The sequence below is a fragment of the Micropterus dolomieu genome, linkage group LG03, assembly GCF_021292245.1.
Source record: "Micropterus dolomieu isolate WLL.071019.BEF.003 ecotype Adirondacks linkage group LG03, ASM2129224v1, whole genome shotgun sequence".
In the NCBI taxonomy this organism is placed as follows: Eukaryota; Metazoa; Chordata; class Actinopteri; order Centrarchiformes; family Centrarchidae; genus Micropterus; species Micropterus dolomieu.
The window spans coordinates 9330765-9348383 of NC_060152.1; the positions used below are offsets into that span (position 1 = coordinate 9330765).

The 17619-nt window shown below is 35.7% G+C and overlaps 1 protein-coding gene and 1 long non-coding RNA gene across 4 annotated transcripts; both read left to right on the forward strand.

The window, feature by feature from the left end:
- Nucleotides 1-1790: 1790 nt before the first annotated feature.
- On the forward strand, nt 1791-9821 carry dhdds (dehydrodolichyl diphosphate synthase). 3 transcript variants are annotated; one of them, XM_046045964.1, is made up of 9 exons: nt 1791-1861; nt 2252-2331; nt 3567-3683; nt 3777-3919; nt 6949-7065; nt 7211-7312; nt 7414-7528; nt 8137-8244; nt 9092-9821. In XM_046045964.1, exons 2-9 carry the CDS (start codon nt 2269-2271, stop codon nt 9332-9334), a joined length of 1008 nt encoding a protein of 335 aa, XP_045901920.1. In that variant the 5' UTR covers nt 1791-1861; nt 2252-2268; the 3' UTR covers nt 9335-9821. The 3 variants fall into 3 exon arrangements, with proteins under 3 accessions (XP_045901920.1, XP_045901921.1, XP_045901922.1); XM_046045965.1 differs by having other exon boundaries at nt 1853-1994; XM_046045966.1 differs by lacking the exon at nt 1791-1861 and adding an exon at nt 1939-2087.
- Nucleotides 9822-11613: 1792 nt separating this feature from the next.
- Nucleotides 11614-15335, forward strand: LOC123968935. Its single transcript, XR_006824584.1, has 6 exons — nt 11614-11778; nt 13038-13055; nt 13269-13298; nt 13630-13674; nt 13933-13989; nt 14688-15335. It is a non-coding gene; the product is annotated as an uncharacterized LOC123968935 (long non-coding RNA).
- Nucleotides 15336-17619: the final 2284 nt, after the last annotated feature.

The window sequence follows — 17619 nt, forward strand, 5'->3', positions numbered from 1 at the left end:
TTCGTTTATTTTTAACATTGAAATATTGTTCTTTGTATTTTCTATTTCTGTCTGTTTGTTCTACCAATAGGTTTCAGAATCAGAATCAGGATTATTGACAGGTATATTTTCACATACGAGGAATCAACTTTCGTAATTACGTGAACATAAATATATAAATAGGCTATAAATGTAAAAAAGTAAAGAGATAAAAAAAAACGTACAAGTAGGACTAAACCAAATATAAAAAATAAATGCAAATAAATATACAGGATATTGACAATAATGTGCAACATTTACAATAACAATTTATTGCTTTTTCTTCATTAATAAAATCAAATTTCAAATGTAGTTTTGTTTATCTTTTTGATGACTTTTTTTTAGTCTTTAGTTGCCCATTTGTTTGTTTTGTTTTTGTTTGTTTTTATCTCTAGTAAATCCTTACATCCTTTAATGTATTACATTTTCTGTGTGTTCCATCACCTGTGCAAATAAATTAACTAAATTAAACATTGTTTTAGACCTAAGCACAGCGCAGCCCTTGACCTCCATAGGTGGTAAACTGGTTTTCTTCATCTAACAGATCCTTCCCTTCATCTCCTGTTCCCCTAAGTCTCATCCATAAGCTCACGTTACGTCACATTATCCCAAAACACAACCTCTCTTTTTTGTTGTTATGCTAATGACACTCTTTTATTCTGTGGGGTATAATAGGGGGATCTTATAGGGGATAATTCTTCACCTAGGATTTAACAATTACAACAAACTAATAGACCTAAAACAACTTTCTCCAGTAAAATACATAAATGCAACAATCTCTGTTCTTCTAAAAACAAGCAGAAGGGAATTTCATTTTATGATAATGATCTGGTTTTTTTTTTAAGTGTACTGGATTGTTCCACAATTTGGTGGATACTAGGATATATACATTACTGTATATTGTCTGCTGCGTAGCAGATGGAGTCACAAACTCAATTCACTTTACAACCTGATGTATTACAAATAAATCTACCTTGTACTATGTTTATATTATTGTTTTTTCATAATTCATCATCGATTAATCAGCTGATTATTTTCTTGATCACTTGAATCATTGTCTGGTCCAAAAAATGTACGAAATCGTGAAAAAAGTCCATCACAATTACCTAAAGCTCAAACTGCTTGACAAAATAAATGCTTGTTTTTATCAATGTTTAATTCATTATCAAATTAGTTGCAGACAAATTTCCCATCAATTGATTAATCGAGTAATAATTTCATTAATTCATATTATTGTATATTTCACAATGTCTAATTTTTCTGTTTATTTTGAACACTTTTGGTCACCATAAACATTCAGCCTTCCCCTTAAATTTGTCTGCATACATTATTTAAACAGCTGAGTACAGAGTACTTGAGAGTAGTATTTCCATTACGTTACATTTCAGAAGGAAATATCGTAGCGTTTTACCTTGACATGTGTGACTACAAGTTAGTTTACTGCTACAAGTATTACATAAAAAAAACACATCATATTTAGATGAAACCACCCAGCAAAATATAAAGTTGTTAAAATTACACCAACCTCGACTAGTTCACAATAAAATGCTACTTGCACATAATGCTTCAGTAAAGATAATGCAATATACATAATAATTTGAGTTTAGTCTTATTTATTTTACTTTTGCACAAAAAATGAATACACAAAAATGAGATAACAGATAACATACATATATACATATATATATTAATTAATTTATTTTATTTTATTATATGTGCTATAAAGAACAGTCCATCGGTCTATCCAGATAGTTTAAATATCTACTAACCTCTGACAGGAAGTCGTCACTGTGAGGGTACGTCACTTTACTCCAATGCGGAAGAGGTCGTCATCGTAAAAGCTGTGAGTTGGAAGATCTCTGATATGTGATAAAATTGTTGTGATTTTGCGAGGAGAACATCGTGTGGTTCAATAGTTTGAATGAATGAAGCGGTTTCCATTAACGATAGGTCTTTGCCGGACGCCGTGTGACTAGGTTCGTGTTTTTATAGCCTCTTAGCAGTTAAGTTCATTGCATGTCTCGTGAGCCACATTGGCAGTTAACGGATAGATCCATCACTTGCTGCAAGTAAGATGAAATGTTGTTTTTAAAAGACACGTTAATTAGACATTCAGAATACTTTTCTTGTTGTGCAAACAGTAACTTGTTTTTTTTTGTCTGGTGTAGGATTAGGGTTAAGGTTTGACAGCAATACACCTTTTACAGAAAACGTTTTAATCGCTTATTTTCAGACCGTTTAAATCCGAAAATGTCGTGGATACGGGAAGGTGAATTAAACCTGCTTGAAAAGATTTCCGCCAATATCCTGAAGGTAAGCCTAAATCTGTACATTATGTTATTATTTACCTCTTTTTCTAGCCCCAGTTTGCGTCCCATAAACGTTACATTTGGGTCATAGAGCTAAACATCTTTTGTTTCGAAAAGAAATACCAAGATATGTTTAAAAAAATCCAGAGTCATTAAACAACACTTACAGTAGTTTTGTAAGTATTTCCAGAATGTGGAAAGACTCTTCTAACCATCTAGATGACGAAATATTCAATTCACTGCACAATAACAAAGATTTTTATGTGTATGTTAATGCTTCCCCAAATCTGAACTAGCTGGGAAGTAAATCTCGCTCAATCTGTGCGACCTGAAACAAAATAAAAATGTTCTTAGGATTAGTTATATTTGTCTCTATTGATGTAACATTGTAGTATTTTATTTTGTCATATATGATAATGGGTTTTATTTTTCTCGTGTCATGCATTATGAGTAACACAATGTCATTTCTGGCTACCTGGATAGTTGAAAATCTTTTTTTTATAATGCTGCAGACAGATCGTTTTTCATCTAAATAGTCAGAAGAGTCTTTAAGGTTTCTGCAAATACCTCCAGAGCAGTGTAAAGTGGTGTTAAACAACATTTGGGGGGATTGCCAGCTATTTATTTATCAAAATAATAACAACTTATACAATAAGATGAAATTCTGTCACATAAAAACAACCAGCTCACCAAAAAGCTACAACCAAAGATTTTATTATTGATTAATCTGCTGATCATAGTCTCAATTGTTTTTTATTGCTCCTTGTGCTGTTTTCAACCCAAAACACCAAAATATCCATTTTGAAAAAGCAATTACTTTTTATCACAGCTTTCAACTGCATCTTACGATCTTCATCGGCGAATGGAGGTTACTCATGTCATTCACTAATGAAGAGTGTGAGATGGAGTTGAAAGCTGCACCTTAAGTTAAGATTTAAAAAAAAAAAAAAAAACATACTATTTCTGAGGTCAAGAATGAAACTTAGCACACTGTCATTGTTAAGCTTCATCATAAATACAGGGAAATGTTCACATTTTAGAAGCTAGAACCACAAAATATTTGGGATGTTTGCTTTAAAAGATACTAAAATGATTGATTGATTACCACAGTTGTTGCCCTGTTACTTTTCTCTTGATCAACTAATTGTTTCAGCTTTATAAACTGTATAATTACCATTACTTAATGTCTCTGTCAGTAAAATCTCTCCTGACTCCCCTAATCTGCATCGTGTCTCGCAGGCAGGACCCATGCCTAAACATGTGGCCTTCATCATGGACGGTAACCGCCGCTTTGCACGTAAAAAAAACATGGAGCGCCAGGAAGGGCATATGCAGGGCTTCAACAAGCTGGCTGAGGTGAGGTTGCGTTGGGGTTGTACACGTGTCATCTGGGCTTAAAACAGGTTGGTCATGTACAGGATGTGTAACCCCTTGTTCTTTCCACACAAGACATTACGTTGGTGTAAGCATCTGAACATCCAAGAGGTTACGGTGTACGCCTTCAGCATTGAGAACTTCAAGCGCACTAAAGACGAGGTGGATGGGCTGATTGAGCTGGCCAAGCAGAAATTTGAGAGGCTGTTGGAGGAACGGTGAGTTTCAAGTTAAGGATTCTAAAGATTTAAAGTAGCTTTTCACGTTTGTGTTGCTTGTGGAACAAGTCCCATTTTATACATCATATGATTCACAACTTCCTTAAAGTCGAGAGGAACAAAAAGCAGTGCTATCTTTGCAAAAATGAACTCGGCTTCAGAACAAGAACATTTTCAAATAACTAGTTCATAGTTGAATTTCAAAGCATCTAGACTGAGAAAAAATGGATTGGTTTGTTGCAACTGGATACTACAACAGTTGACAACACTGACATGGGAACACCTCCCACTGCCATTGAGTAAGATATACTGTGGACTGATGCCAGAGTGGGCAAGATGAAGAAAGGCTGACTTATAAATAGGAGTGCACAATATCAGTTATTTCCATCGCTATTTTAGATGATACTGACTGTGTTACACCAGAGTATCTAGCTTGCAGCCGTATATGTTGATTATAATTATACTTTATTGCTGGTCCTTTGTGCAAATATAAATGTCCAAAACACTTTAAACCAATCAACAAGCCAATATGAAGCTGCAGTGTCACAAATGGCCACTAGATGTTGGCCGAAGAGAAATTTAGTCTTGGATTGGCAGACATTTTTTCATCTTTTTCCACAATGAGGAATATTTTACAGATGATTTATTTATTACCTTTTTGAGAAATAAAGCTATAGTATGTAGCTTGTTAGCTAAGCCGATCACTTATGGTTCCTTGTTAAAAATATCAGTAAGTAAGTTGTAGGTCAAACTCCCTATGACAGTAACACTGTAGCAAATATACCAGCCAGAACATTATGAGTACTGACAGGTGAAGTGAATACACTGATTATCTCGTTACAATGATGTTAGAAGCAGGAAAAATGGGCAAGCAGAAGGATTTGAGCCACTTTGACAAGGGCCAAATTGTAATGGCAAGAGAACTGGGTCAGCGCAGCTCCAAATCTGCAGCTCTTTTGTGGTGTTCCCGGTCAAGCAGTACAAAGTATCAAAAGTGGCCCAAGGAAGGAAAAGCGGTGAACATGTGACACGTGTGTGCCGCTTACCTAGGGAACACATGGCACCTTGGAAACCTTGGGTCCTTTTGTTCATGTGGATGTTACTTTGACACACACTTAAGCAGTGTTGCAGACCATGTACACCCTTTCATGGAAACGGTATTGCCAGATACCACAGCTCACCTCCAGAGGTCTAGTGGTATCCATGCCTCGACCGGTCAAGGCTGTTTTGGCAGCAAAAGGGGGACATACAGAATAAATGAAAAATCATATGGTCATAATATTATGGCTGATCAGAGTATTTCATCATATTGGTGTGATATATTGGATGTAATCTTGATTAGCCCTGATACAATAACATTTTATGCAACAACTCCACATTTTCAAACTGTGTATTAAAGGTTCAGTGTGTAATATTTCTGAGGATCTATTGACAGAAATGCAGTATAAGATCCATAACCATGTTTTCAGTGGTGTATAAAGACCTATATATATTAAACCGTTATGTTTCTATTACCTTAGAATGAACCATTTAAATCTACATAACCGCTGGTCCCCCCTTCCATGGACATCACCACGTTGCATTGTTACTGAGCGAGTTTCATCACTACATTCTTCTTGTTCTACTTCTTGTAGAATTTAGGCAGTGTAGACGCTCATCACTACCTTGAATACGTACGTTAGCAGAAGAAGAAGTAATAATATACATCAGGGGTCGGATTTTGAATCAGAGCAATTTTTTCCACCATTACATGGTGGGTGAGAATATAAGGCGTAATATTGGAAGATGCTTACACTGTGTTTGGTTAGCTCAGTCAGTAAAGTGTAGGACTCACACCTCGGGGGTTTGCAGGGCAAAAAAGACGTTATTTTCCGCTGACCGCCAGCCTGGAAGAAAGTGATACACTGTTACTTTGAGTTTGTTACTTTTGCTTTGCCAAAATGCTGGATGGTTGTTGTGCTTTCGGATCCACTAATCAAGGAGGAGACAAGTTCGGGCTGTATTAGGTGAGGATTCCCCAGAAGGTAAATGTAAACATTACCGCAGTCGAGCGGCAGCGGAGATCTGGCGGTTTTTAACAGTAGAAATGCGGCAGGTGCTGTAATGTTATGTGGATCGGAAGTGCCCAACACTTGCAGTTTGTGTTCATATCTTTCTTTTTCTTAAGTTGAAAGGTAATCCAAAACAATTTTGACTGCTTTTGCGGCGTCTCTGCAGGGGAGTCACTGTGTGAGCTGCTATGTTGGTCTGTTGTTTTGCCCTTCAGGTCATCGCGCATGTTATGTGACTGAAAACTATGAATTGCTTGGAGAGAGAATTAACATGTTTCCCTTGTCAATGTTTGTATAAACTTAATCTATTATGTGGTTTATAATGGACTGTGGTGCAGAAGCAGTGACAATGTTTCACACTCTTTGCTTACATTTTCCACGTTATGTGTCAGTGGCCAAGTCACAGTACCATGTGGTTTTACTGAATAATTAAGTAAATTTAATTTCTTAATATATCTACCTAAAGAAACCTTATTTCTTGACTGGCTACTCTGTGCTTTCTCAGAAGAGACACCTTTTGTGCAATGTCAGCCACCGTAGCTGTCCTTCGCTCTTTGAAAGGGTAGGGGGCAGTGGTAGACTGGAAGATTGGTTGCAATTCTCAACCTTACCCCTAGATGCCACTAAATCTTACACACTGAACCTTTAAGATGCCTTGCAACCCTTGTTAGTATAACTACAAGGCTGCTACCACCTAGGGGATGGTTAATTATATACGGTAGTTAGTGTCACTTGACAAACCACCTTTACCCAAGTCACTGGAGTCTGCAGTCTGCTTCAGAGAAACTGTATTCACTGAGTTGTCAGTGGAAATTCCAAGATGTAGGCACCTTTTGTGTATCTTTGGGTGGGAAATGCAGACAGACACGTTTTAACAGCCTTATAAATGGAGTAGTGTTCTTGTTCTCCCTGTTCTTCTTCATGCTATTCTTGATTATTGTACTCTTCCACACACCTCTTGTCTCTCTCATTCTTTAGAGACAATCTGGAGAAGCATGGTGTGTGCATCCGGGTGCTGGGCGACTTGAATATGCTGCCACTCGACCTTCAGCAGCTTATTGCCAAAGCTGTGATCACAACCAAGGCGCACAATAAGTATGTGTTTTATTAATTTGTACCTCTGCTTCTGTGACCCTCATTATTAGTTACTTAACTTTACCTCTGAACTAGCCAAATGACAAACAGATTTTTTTACAATACAGTGTAAATGACCACAGATTTACAAATGCTTGTTTTGCAGATGTTTCCTGAATGTGTGTTTTGCCTACACGTCAAGATATGAAATTACCAATGCGGTCAGAGAAATGGCTTGGGGAGTGGAGAAGGGCTTGATCAAAGCAAGGTAAAAACAAATAAATTGGCAGTTGGTCTTGTTTTTGAAAAAGATAAGCCGAGAAGATATTGCTGTAACAAGCCGTGTTTGTGTTGTTCTGTCATGCCCAGTGATGTTTCAGAGGCGTTGCTAAGTGAGTGTTTGTACAGCTATAATTCTCCCAACCCTGACCTGCTCATCCGCACCTCTGGAGAGGTGCGCCTCAGTGATTTCCTTCTCTGGCAGGTGAGGATGACAGTGACCGCATAGGGGAATGACAGCAATTGAAGATGAGAGGCTTTAATGTGCCCCTTGAGAGATATTACTTAATACTAAACTAAGATTGGAGATAATGACTTCCAAGCTTGGTTAAGAATAATTACAGTTTTCTTTGGGGGGGAAAAGGGCGCAGTAGGTGTCTTTCTGGCATTTAGACTTGTATTTCAGGTTATGTTGCTTAAAGTATTCACCTCTGAACAAGCTTTTAAACAAGGCTTTTAGTTTATGTAGACATTGCCCTAAATTTATCTTTGATGCCAACAAAAAATATCTATGACTCTGCTGTCTTACCTTATTAAGACAGTAATGGAATTTTTATTTATTTTATTTTTTTTATTCTTTCTTATTTTTAATTTCTCTTTAATATCAGCCACACATGTCTAGATAATAGGACTTCAAAGAAACATAAGATATCTGTTTTCACATTAGATTTTTTGATCATTTCTCTTATGCCTGTAACAACAGTATTATCAACCAAATTAGGGGTGCAATCTGGGCTAGACAGTGTTATCCAAATAGGCAAAATCTGTAATGATTTCATAATATTATCAAACACTTTATCTTTCATTCTGCAGACATCCCACTCCTGTCTAGTGTTTCAGTCAGTTCTGTGGCCGGAGTACTCCTTCTGGAACCTGTGTGATGCTATTCTCCAATATCAATTAAATCACAAATCTATTCAGGTAAGGCTGATATTGAGACATATAAGGGCATACAGGGAGATTGGCTAAATAAAAATAGAATACAGTGGTCTTGCAGTGAGTAAAGGTTTGGAGGGGGTCTTAATGTTTGTTTTTGTTACCCTGCCAAAGGTATCGATTTAACTCCACTCCACCTCCATTTTTGAGTGTTATAAAGAAAATTTCCTGACAGGTGATCTGTGTGTGTGACTTCAGCTCCCCATTTCCAATGCAGTTTTCCTGTCTTTGCCATATGTGAAGACATGAGGACAGCCCTTGGTTTTTGTTTGTTTTTAGGTTTGCCCTTGCCACGTTTTAAAATTTTGCATTGTTTACAAGTGATGCACCAGAAATTTAGGCAGCCAGTAATAAAGCAGACAGTAGGGTCACTCACAAAAGTATGCAATGTGGCAGGGCAAACATCAGAAAGCATGAGAACCCATTGCAAATGCAGGAAAACTGTTTTGGCAAATGGAATAACTGATCATATGTATACAGTATTCATCAATATTATTATTATTGATACTTAATGGGATATTTACTATATCAAAGTATTGCCTCAAAAATAAACAACTCAGACAACAGATCTCAACAAACACCAAACATTGCCAGCTTTTTCAAATAAATATTTTACTGTAGACTTATTGTATTTTAAGATGTTTATATTATTGTTTCCAACCACTGTATGTCACATTATCAGTTCTTCTGGCACAAAATGTAAATTAGGAAAATTTTATTAACACCGTTGCATGTGTGTAAAGCAGCAAAGGAAATCTTTTTTTGCTTGATAATTAAAGCAATTCCTACTTATACATTACCAGTTGGAGTTTTAACGTGTGTTGTATTTTAGAAAGCGAGAGAACTTCATCGAGAACATCAGGCCTTACTGCAGCTAGAAGCGGATCGTGCCTGTGTAGCAGAGCACCTGCAGCATCATGGGAATGGAAAGCCTGCTGACGCTCAGAGAAGACAAGAGGCACTGCTGCACTACACCACCTGCCGGGAAGAACGAATTCAGGACTTCCTAGAAGCACTGAAGCAAAAGAGGGACTCTTTCTTTAATGACTTATGTAGCGAAGCTGTCTTGGCCTAGGAAAGCTCCGAAGAACAAACCTCATGTTGAAGTGGGGATGAAACATCTCCCTGTCCTCTTCCCAAAAGGGCTTTTGTGGGGGAAAGAGTCAACAGTAACTGGGAACGGTTTCATTGTGTTACTGATTTGTATAAGATGAGAAGGCAATTTTACCCCTATGGGGCTGTAGAATAATTGATATTTATGATCGTAGATTTTAAAAAAAGTCTAATACCTGGAAATGTCTGGTCAAGATTTAGTTAAATAATTGTGTACATTGTCTGTCAAATGCATGCCATTGTTTGGAAGGGACTCTGTTTTGGAAATGTTTCTAAAACAGTCATCCAGATTAATATAATTCTGTCCAGTTTTGCGTTTTTGTTGAGGCCTGAAGAAAGTGTCGTTTTTGAGTGTGATGTTGATGACATAACTAGATTTTGACCAGCTTTCTTAAACAGAATAAAGTGATTACTGTATGTCAGATATGATTAAATGATGTGCGATTCAATCCTTGCATACTTACGTACAACATGTCAATGTCTATGACCAGTTGCCTCCATCTGGCTTGTACATGACATTAGTTACCAGTGGCATTAGATCCCAATATACATTGTGCAGCAGAAAAATATCACTTAAGTCCCATGTTTCTGGTGTGTAGCATATCATGGGAAACCAAATTACTGTATTTGGTTTCTGAATAGATTACTGAGGCTGTTACAAAGCTGGAAATACACAGTTTATGTGTTATTCTTGCTGTAATAGGCAAGCAACCATGGAGTGAAACCTGTAGCACCAGTCTTTGTCTGATCATAAGCATCTACACAATCAGGTGTGTCATGAAATATAAACAGGTGGCCATTTCTTATAAAAAAATATTTTTTTAAGTTCAAACTGTAAGACATCCTCGGAGTTCTTTGAATGCCCTTCCATGGGAAATGCTAATGTTTACATAAGTAATTTATACATGAGAGGCAATCTTCATATAACTGGTGTCACTCTTATACAATGGAGGAAAAGTGGCAATACCACAGTAAAAATACAAACTAACTATTAGTAACTAATAATAACTAATAGTAATAGCTTTTACTAAAATGCAAAATGGCCCCATTTAGAGTGTTAAATTTATCATGTATAAATGATTGGAATATTATTACTAATGTAAGCAGCATATTATTGTCAAGGTGGAGCTAATTTTATATACTGGATAGTTTAATCTGTCACATTGCATCACTGAATAAAACTGATCACCTGTTTTGATTGTGATGTGAAAAGTAACTAGTAACTATTTGGGAAATAAATTTAGTTTAGGGTGGTGGAATAGAAGTTCAAAGTAACATCATCAGATTGAAAGTTAAGTTAATGTATCTCAAAAATGTACTTTTTACAATCCATGCTTTTATAAGTTTGACTACTACATAGCCTATGCTAAGATGTTTTGTAATGGTGAGATTTTTCATCACAAAAGATGTGTTAATCTGGCTAAAAGTATTAAAGAAATCTGTGGTGCAAGAAGTACTCTTTACTTAAGTAGTAGTAATAATAGTTATACCACAGTGTAACTCTGTTACAAGTAAAAGCTCTGCATTCAAGTAAAAGTACACATATACCAAAAGTAAAGGTACTCATCTATAAAAGCCGATTTCAGAATGATAAATTATTGGATTATAATTATTTATGCATTAATGTGTATATTACTTTAATGTTGCAGCTGGCTAAATCTGGAGCTAATTTTACACTTCACTGCTGGGTAGCTTGCGAATTCCCTCTCTAGGATTAATCAAGTTTTATCTTATCTTTTAATAATAAAATTATTATCATATTTTATTTGTTGATTTTATTTTGTATTAATAATGATTCACATTATTAAAAAGTAACTAGTAACTGAAGATATAGTGGAGTACAAACTACAATTTCAGTCTGAAATGTGGTGGAGTAGAAGTAGCCAATAAAGAGCAAAAATGTTAATGCTCAAGTAAAGTACAAATATCTGTACTTAGGTAAAGTACATATGTAAATATTCTTGGTTAACTCCATACAGTGTATGGTTACCTCCACCACGGAAAGAAATGGCGTTCAACTGCCCTTGCCATTGTCTAAAATTAACTGCCTTTTATCGAGAGTAACCATAATCAATCGGAATCCTTCGGTACAGCGCCCCCGTGCGGCACTGGTTAGTATTTTCCAGGCTGCTTCCTGCCGCTTTAACAAATGGGTGGTGCCTGGAATCACGTGACGTATTTGCATCCAATGACAGACATCGAAATACTAAACTGGTTCAAACCGGTTTCGTTCTTATATTTCAGTGTATAAACTACAAAAACATTCGTTTGCATTATACATTCGCCATTTTCCTCAGCAACTGGTCGGTTGTTGTCTGTAATCTCTCCGTCAAAAAGCCCGTTTTTACGCTTATATTTTTGTGAGCGTTCTCCTCATTACCTATCAACAACATGGGCAAAACGAAGGTAAGATTTTTGTTTAATTTTATTTTTTAACTAAGTGCATTAGGGTCGTGTTGTTAACTCGAGGTTAGTCGTTGGGCTGCTTGATATTTCTGCATCAGAGGAACGTCATCATCCCCAACAAACGTTTCAGCCATGGCGGTCAGACGGGAGAGACCTGTTAAGGCATCCTCCCATTCGTCGAAAATAAAACTTTATACAGTAGATAGTAAAGTAAAATATCTCCTAATCCGTTAAACACGGTTGATAACGTATATGATTATATTTGCACATCCTGCGCCAAAACCCTGGCAAGTGCAGCCGTTGAAATAGCGCTGTGCAACATTTCTGGCACGGTTTGTCTTTTCCCTCTTTGACAGGAGGTTGGAGGGAAAGCTTGACAGGGTGAACGCAACAACAAACTTTAGACACACGCTGTAGTTAAATGTTTAACATTAGCTATTGGGTTAATATGAATGCATAACTCGTGACCTAAATTAAATGTGAGAGGTTATGTAGCAATTCAAAATAAGTTTTAAGCACAACCTGCAAATTTGAGGAAGGAGTTGGGGGAGGGGTGGTGGCGATTTTTTTCCCCCCCTCTCTGTTTTGAATAAGAAAAGTCCGGCTTGTTGATGCATGTTGATTCAAAAAAACAGGCATAACATTTAGTCATCCAGTTGGAATTTAATCAGCGATGGCCTTAAAATATTTATTAGTAGCATTAAACGTACAAATGCAGCCACTTGAAATGTTTTAACATGGCTTTTGAATTTTCTTAAAAAGACTTAATTCATTTTGCGTGTCGCAATTACACATCCTGTAACGTTAGCAGCTTGTGCTATTTTACATTACATTTATTTATTTTTTTTTAAAGAAAATAACTTTATTTTATGAAAACTGAAATTCTATTTAATTTTTTTTTTAATCTCTGCAGGCCTGCGTTTGGCTGCATTTATTATTCGGCGGAAGCTGCAGATTAGTAAAGAAGTAATCTTATCAGTTTCCCAACAGCTGTCTGTCGGCGCGCAGGGATACAAAACAAAGGAAGCTGTCAGGGCGCCAAGGCGGTGTCATGGTGACAGGACAGCCCAAATTTGAATTCAAAAATAGGCGGGAAGATGTTCAAAAACAGTTTTAGGTCTTGTGTTTATTTTTCTGCAAGGAAAAGATTATATATGCAGAAATGGTTATACTTATAATTAAATTTAACATTGTCCTGTTATGTACGTTTAACACATTCACATTGTAATTTTGTTTTATTTTTTTCATTTGTCTTTCAGAAAACGGTCCCCCCTGAGGTTTGTTAAAAATATATATATATATACATATCACACATCTACACACTATTTTTTTTGGTTGGTTTAATGCTTCTTTTAATGTCGTTTGACTTTTATTTTTTAGTTTCAGTTTTGACAGGAAAAGCCATCCGATACCCATTATAGAACTGTGAATACTGTACTTTGTTACATTTGCAATTATAACTAAAGATTTTCTTCCTTCTACCTCTATAGAGCAGAAGAAGCTCCCAGCGGCTGGCACTGGTAAGCTTCTTACAAGTACAGTCAATCAAAAAATATATATAAAGGACTGATATTTTGCTTCATGATTATGCTTGTTCCTCATTCAAAAGTTAGTTGTTTCTTAACACCTGCTTTCTCTGGGAATTAACTTGAACCTTGAAATTGAAATCTGCATAAACCCATAATATATTTGCATTGCACATACATGCTACAGTCTCTATCAATTTATCAAAATCTCATGCTTATTTTTACGATTATTGTTTGTGATGTAAAATATAGGATTTTCCATGCTCTTCTATTGTGAAATCTGCTGTTACATACTATTTGAAATATATTTCATCTTGTTTTGCAGAAACCTAAAGCTGCAATAGTGGAGAAGAAAAAACCTGCTGCAAAAGTATGAAACTGATTGATAACACAAGCTGAACTAAAAATAACATCTGAGTGCTCTGTCACATGTGAAACTGATTCATAGGATTCAGTTACTTAAAGGGAAATTAGATTTGCCCTAGTCCTAGGGTAACTGGGGAAACAACTTTGAGAAACAATTTAAATGTTTTAGTACACTTTTGTTGAACTTTCTGAAGAATGTGATTATTGTAAACTAGCTAGAGAGCTGTAAGCTGTTAGTAATCAAGTGTCATGTCATTTGTAGAAGGCACCCAAAGCAAAGAAGACCAAACAAGCTGAAAATGGGAACACCAAGGCTGAGGTTTGTTTTTACTACAAATCTAACATATTTATTTATTTTTTGAAGGTGATTTGTGGTGTTTAACTAATAATTCATGTGGGCAAATTAGTACAACATTTGTTACCTATCTTTAAAGTTTCAAGGAGATAAGAACCATTATTATAAATGCGATAAGCTAACAATATTAATATGAAGGAGTTATTTCAGTATTTGTAGCCTAGTAGTAGTTCTTGCAACACAACACAGCTGATAGCCTGCCAAACTTTATTGCTTTTCTTACAGCAATTTAGCATAATTGAAGAACACGCATTACTAAAATGTTTCAATTGTTTATTAAAGTTATACACATTTTCCCTATTATCTGCAAGGCTTTGTAAGAAGATATCTATCTATCGAGAGAGAGAGAGAGAGATTTGGATAATATGAATCTACATATGTGAACAAATTATCTTATGAACAAAAAACCCCACTGCCAAATATTGGCTCAGGAAGATGTCTGCAAATTCTGAAAAATATTTATACATCTTGATAACATCTATGATGTTGGTAAATTGTTTTCCATTTTATTTGGTATTAAAAAGTTGCAGGCGTCCTGCAATATACTAACTGAGATGAATTGAGGAAGTCATAACATGAAGATCACAGTAGAGGGGAATATACTGTCGTACTGACAAAATAAGTAATGTATATAACATGCTGCTTTCTTATTTTGTCACCAGGAGCCAAAGGCCGAAGCCACTGAAGCCAAATGAATAACAGTTGATGTGCTCACTCTGTGTACTTGGTGATTGTACAGTTTTAAATAAGTATTTTTTACCAAGTTTTATATTACAAATGTCATTTATAGGTTTGTTTTGGGCTTGCACTTGATGTAACAAAACTTGTTGTCACATTCATATCCATTTAAAAATGATTACCGTCCATATCTTGTAGAAGTGGCATTTTTAGTTTGTCTAATTCATTTTTTTTAAACTGCTGAGTAATAGATAATTTCCAACAAGTTGGAATTTAAATCTAATTTTAAACATTATAAGGCAGCTACAGCATATTGTTAAAATCTTTAGGGAGAATAGGAATTTTGCCTTTCATCTCCTTGTATTTTAATGTTGAACTAATAAAAAAAAATTGCTTACCAAATGCATTGAAACACTGTATGTTGACATGAAATCTAGTCATTGAAAATGCCACAAAAAAAAAACCACGTTATTAGGTCAAAGGCTTGGTACATCCCAAAAACACGTATGATGTGAACCTGGTCATCTGATGAAAAGTTATGTTAAGTTATGTTTCTGTTAGGGGGGGAAAAGGAAGCTTTTCTGACTTAAATGGTTGATCTAAATGTTCTTGATTAAAATTTTTCAAAATGTCTTGGTGTTTTCTTATTGTGATGTGAAGACGTCATCAGTGGTAGAAAAAGGTGGAAGTATCCTTGTTTTTAAATAGACATAGTGACCATCACAACTGTCATCTCAAACCAACTGCAGGCTCCATCTTGGCAGAACATCCATTTTAAAATTATTGTCAGCCATGGTGTGTTTTTTTTCTTAATCACTGCTGAGGTTAGTTGCTCTAGGCTCAGCCTTTATTTTCGAGCTGCTGATGTGTTGATACTATATTTTGACAACATCCTTTTTTTTAAAAGAGGGTTTCTTCTATATTCATATAAATGTACTTGATTGAAGGTTGGTTGACTTGAAACCACATAAAAGTAACCACATTGTAAAACAACACCTGTAAGAAGGCCCTGCATTTGAAACATCACTTTGGTAAAGCTACAGTAGTGTGAGTTAAGCAACGGATATATATGCTTCAGAACTGTCTTTAATTTACTCATTCATAAAGTAAAATGTTCATATTGTAGTTTGTTCTGGTGCTGCTTAGTAGTCAGTATAAATGCATCACATTTAATGGACTCAATCACTTATCTTCCCAATTTTTATATTCTGCATGTGCCATAATATGATATTATATCATATTATATATATCAATATTTCCCTTCAAATATATATGTGAAAATTACCTGGTGTAAATATCTCAATAATTATAATTACTTGAATTTAAAGTGCTTTGTTGACTTTCCAGCTCTGGGATACCCTGAGTGTCTTTGCTCAGTAGTACCAGTAGAGGGAGGTGGCACATCATCGTAGTACTTGTCTTTAGTCCAGCAGGGGGCTCCCTGTCTTTTAACAGCCTGTTAAACTTGGTCAAATATGATGCGATTTGTTTTGAAACCTCTGACTAGACTGATAATGTGTTCATCACTTTTGTTTTATAGTGTATTGGTTTATTTATACGTCCTGTGCTCTGCCATAAAGACTCGGCAGTGACATTAATGTTTAAATATGGGTCTCTTTAAAATATAAAGTAAGCAATACAAAATTACGCATGGGTAGGTCCAGGTACTTGAATCTTTTATAAGGATCTGTCAAGAAGTCCTCAAATATTTTGTAAAGATTAGGCTATTCTTGAAGCCAACAAAGGTCAAGATTGTCTGACATGGGAAATGTTACAAAAAGTCTCTTCCACAGTTCATGCATTTTTTAGTTGATACAATTTCCTTTTTATATATATTTTGGTATATTAATCTGGCAATTAATCCCCCTTTTTACGTTTAAACTGTTGTTTAATGTTTCTGTTGTACATTTGTTTTGTTAAGTTGTGACAAAACACGCACTATGTGACAAAACATGCACTATTCTTCTCTTTTTCCATTCTTGTTATACTTTGTCAGCTTTGGCAACACATAGCTGTTGACAAAAACATCTCATCACGGGCTCCTGTATGTTAACCCTATAATTTTTCAGGAAGCAAAGACATTTTTGACTTATTCAAGTTCTATCAAAAACAATGAGATTCAAAGTTCATTCCTGATCTTAGAAACAGCAAATCAGTTTCTGCTTGAAAATGTCACATTAATCCTCCAAAGACAGGTGATAAAATCAAAAACAGATTGATGAGATGTCAGACAGCACCAAAACTAAACTTAGAACTTTTTAAATTGAAGTTCCCTACTGTAAATCAGCTTAGTGAGCATCATGTTTGTTGACTTTTTTCAATTAAGGTATAGTATTGAAATATAAGGTTAGTGGGACTATGGTCGACAAAACAGTGTCATCAGAGGTTGATAGAATATTTGAACCATTTGATTTACTTTACTGATGCTTGTATGTTGTTCCTCAAATGTAAGTCGCTTTGGATAAAAGCCAAAGTAAATGTAATGTAAATAAACCAAACAGGAAAACATCTAAATGCCATGGATAAATGATGTGCCAAGGTGACTGTAGGAACACCCTCCATTTCTGTTGGTTGGGGTCAGTGAGTTCATGTGCATTCCTAAATTAGGTGAGAAAGGAAAAGCACAACACATACTGTAGAGGGAACACATGCTTTAACTAACTGTTATGTCACTCCACATGTGGTAAAGCCAGTGGGGGAGGGAGGGAAAGCATGTCAAGGTTTATAAAGGCTGAAAGGGAGCTGCAACGCAACACAACCAAGACATATAGGTCAATTCATATGTTGAAACTGCAGGGACAATTTTAAATGTATGGGTCAAATTCATTTAGATATAGTTTACAAAAATAAACTAACCACAGGGTGCACTTAGTGATTGTTCTGGATCTTCCTCACACGTTGAGATTAAAAGAGAGC

Bases quoted from the DNA above. Each gene is read 5' to 3' on its own strand.
- dhdds (XM_046045964.1), top strand. From the start codon at position 2,269: ATGTCGTGGATACGGGAAGGTGAATTAAACCTGCTTGAAAAGATTTCC. The intron at 7,313-7,413 runs GTAAAAACAAAT...TGTCATGCCCAG, and splicing joins AAGGGCTTGATCAAAGCAAG to TGATGTTTCAGAGGCGTTGC. The intron at 8,245-9,091 runs GTAAGGCTGATA...GTTGTATTTTAG, and splicing joins TAAATCACAAATCTATTCAG to AAAGCGAGAGAACTTCATCG.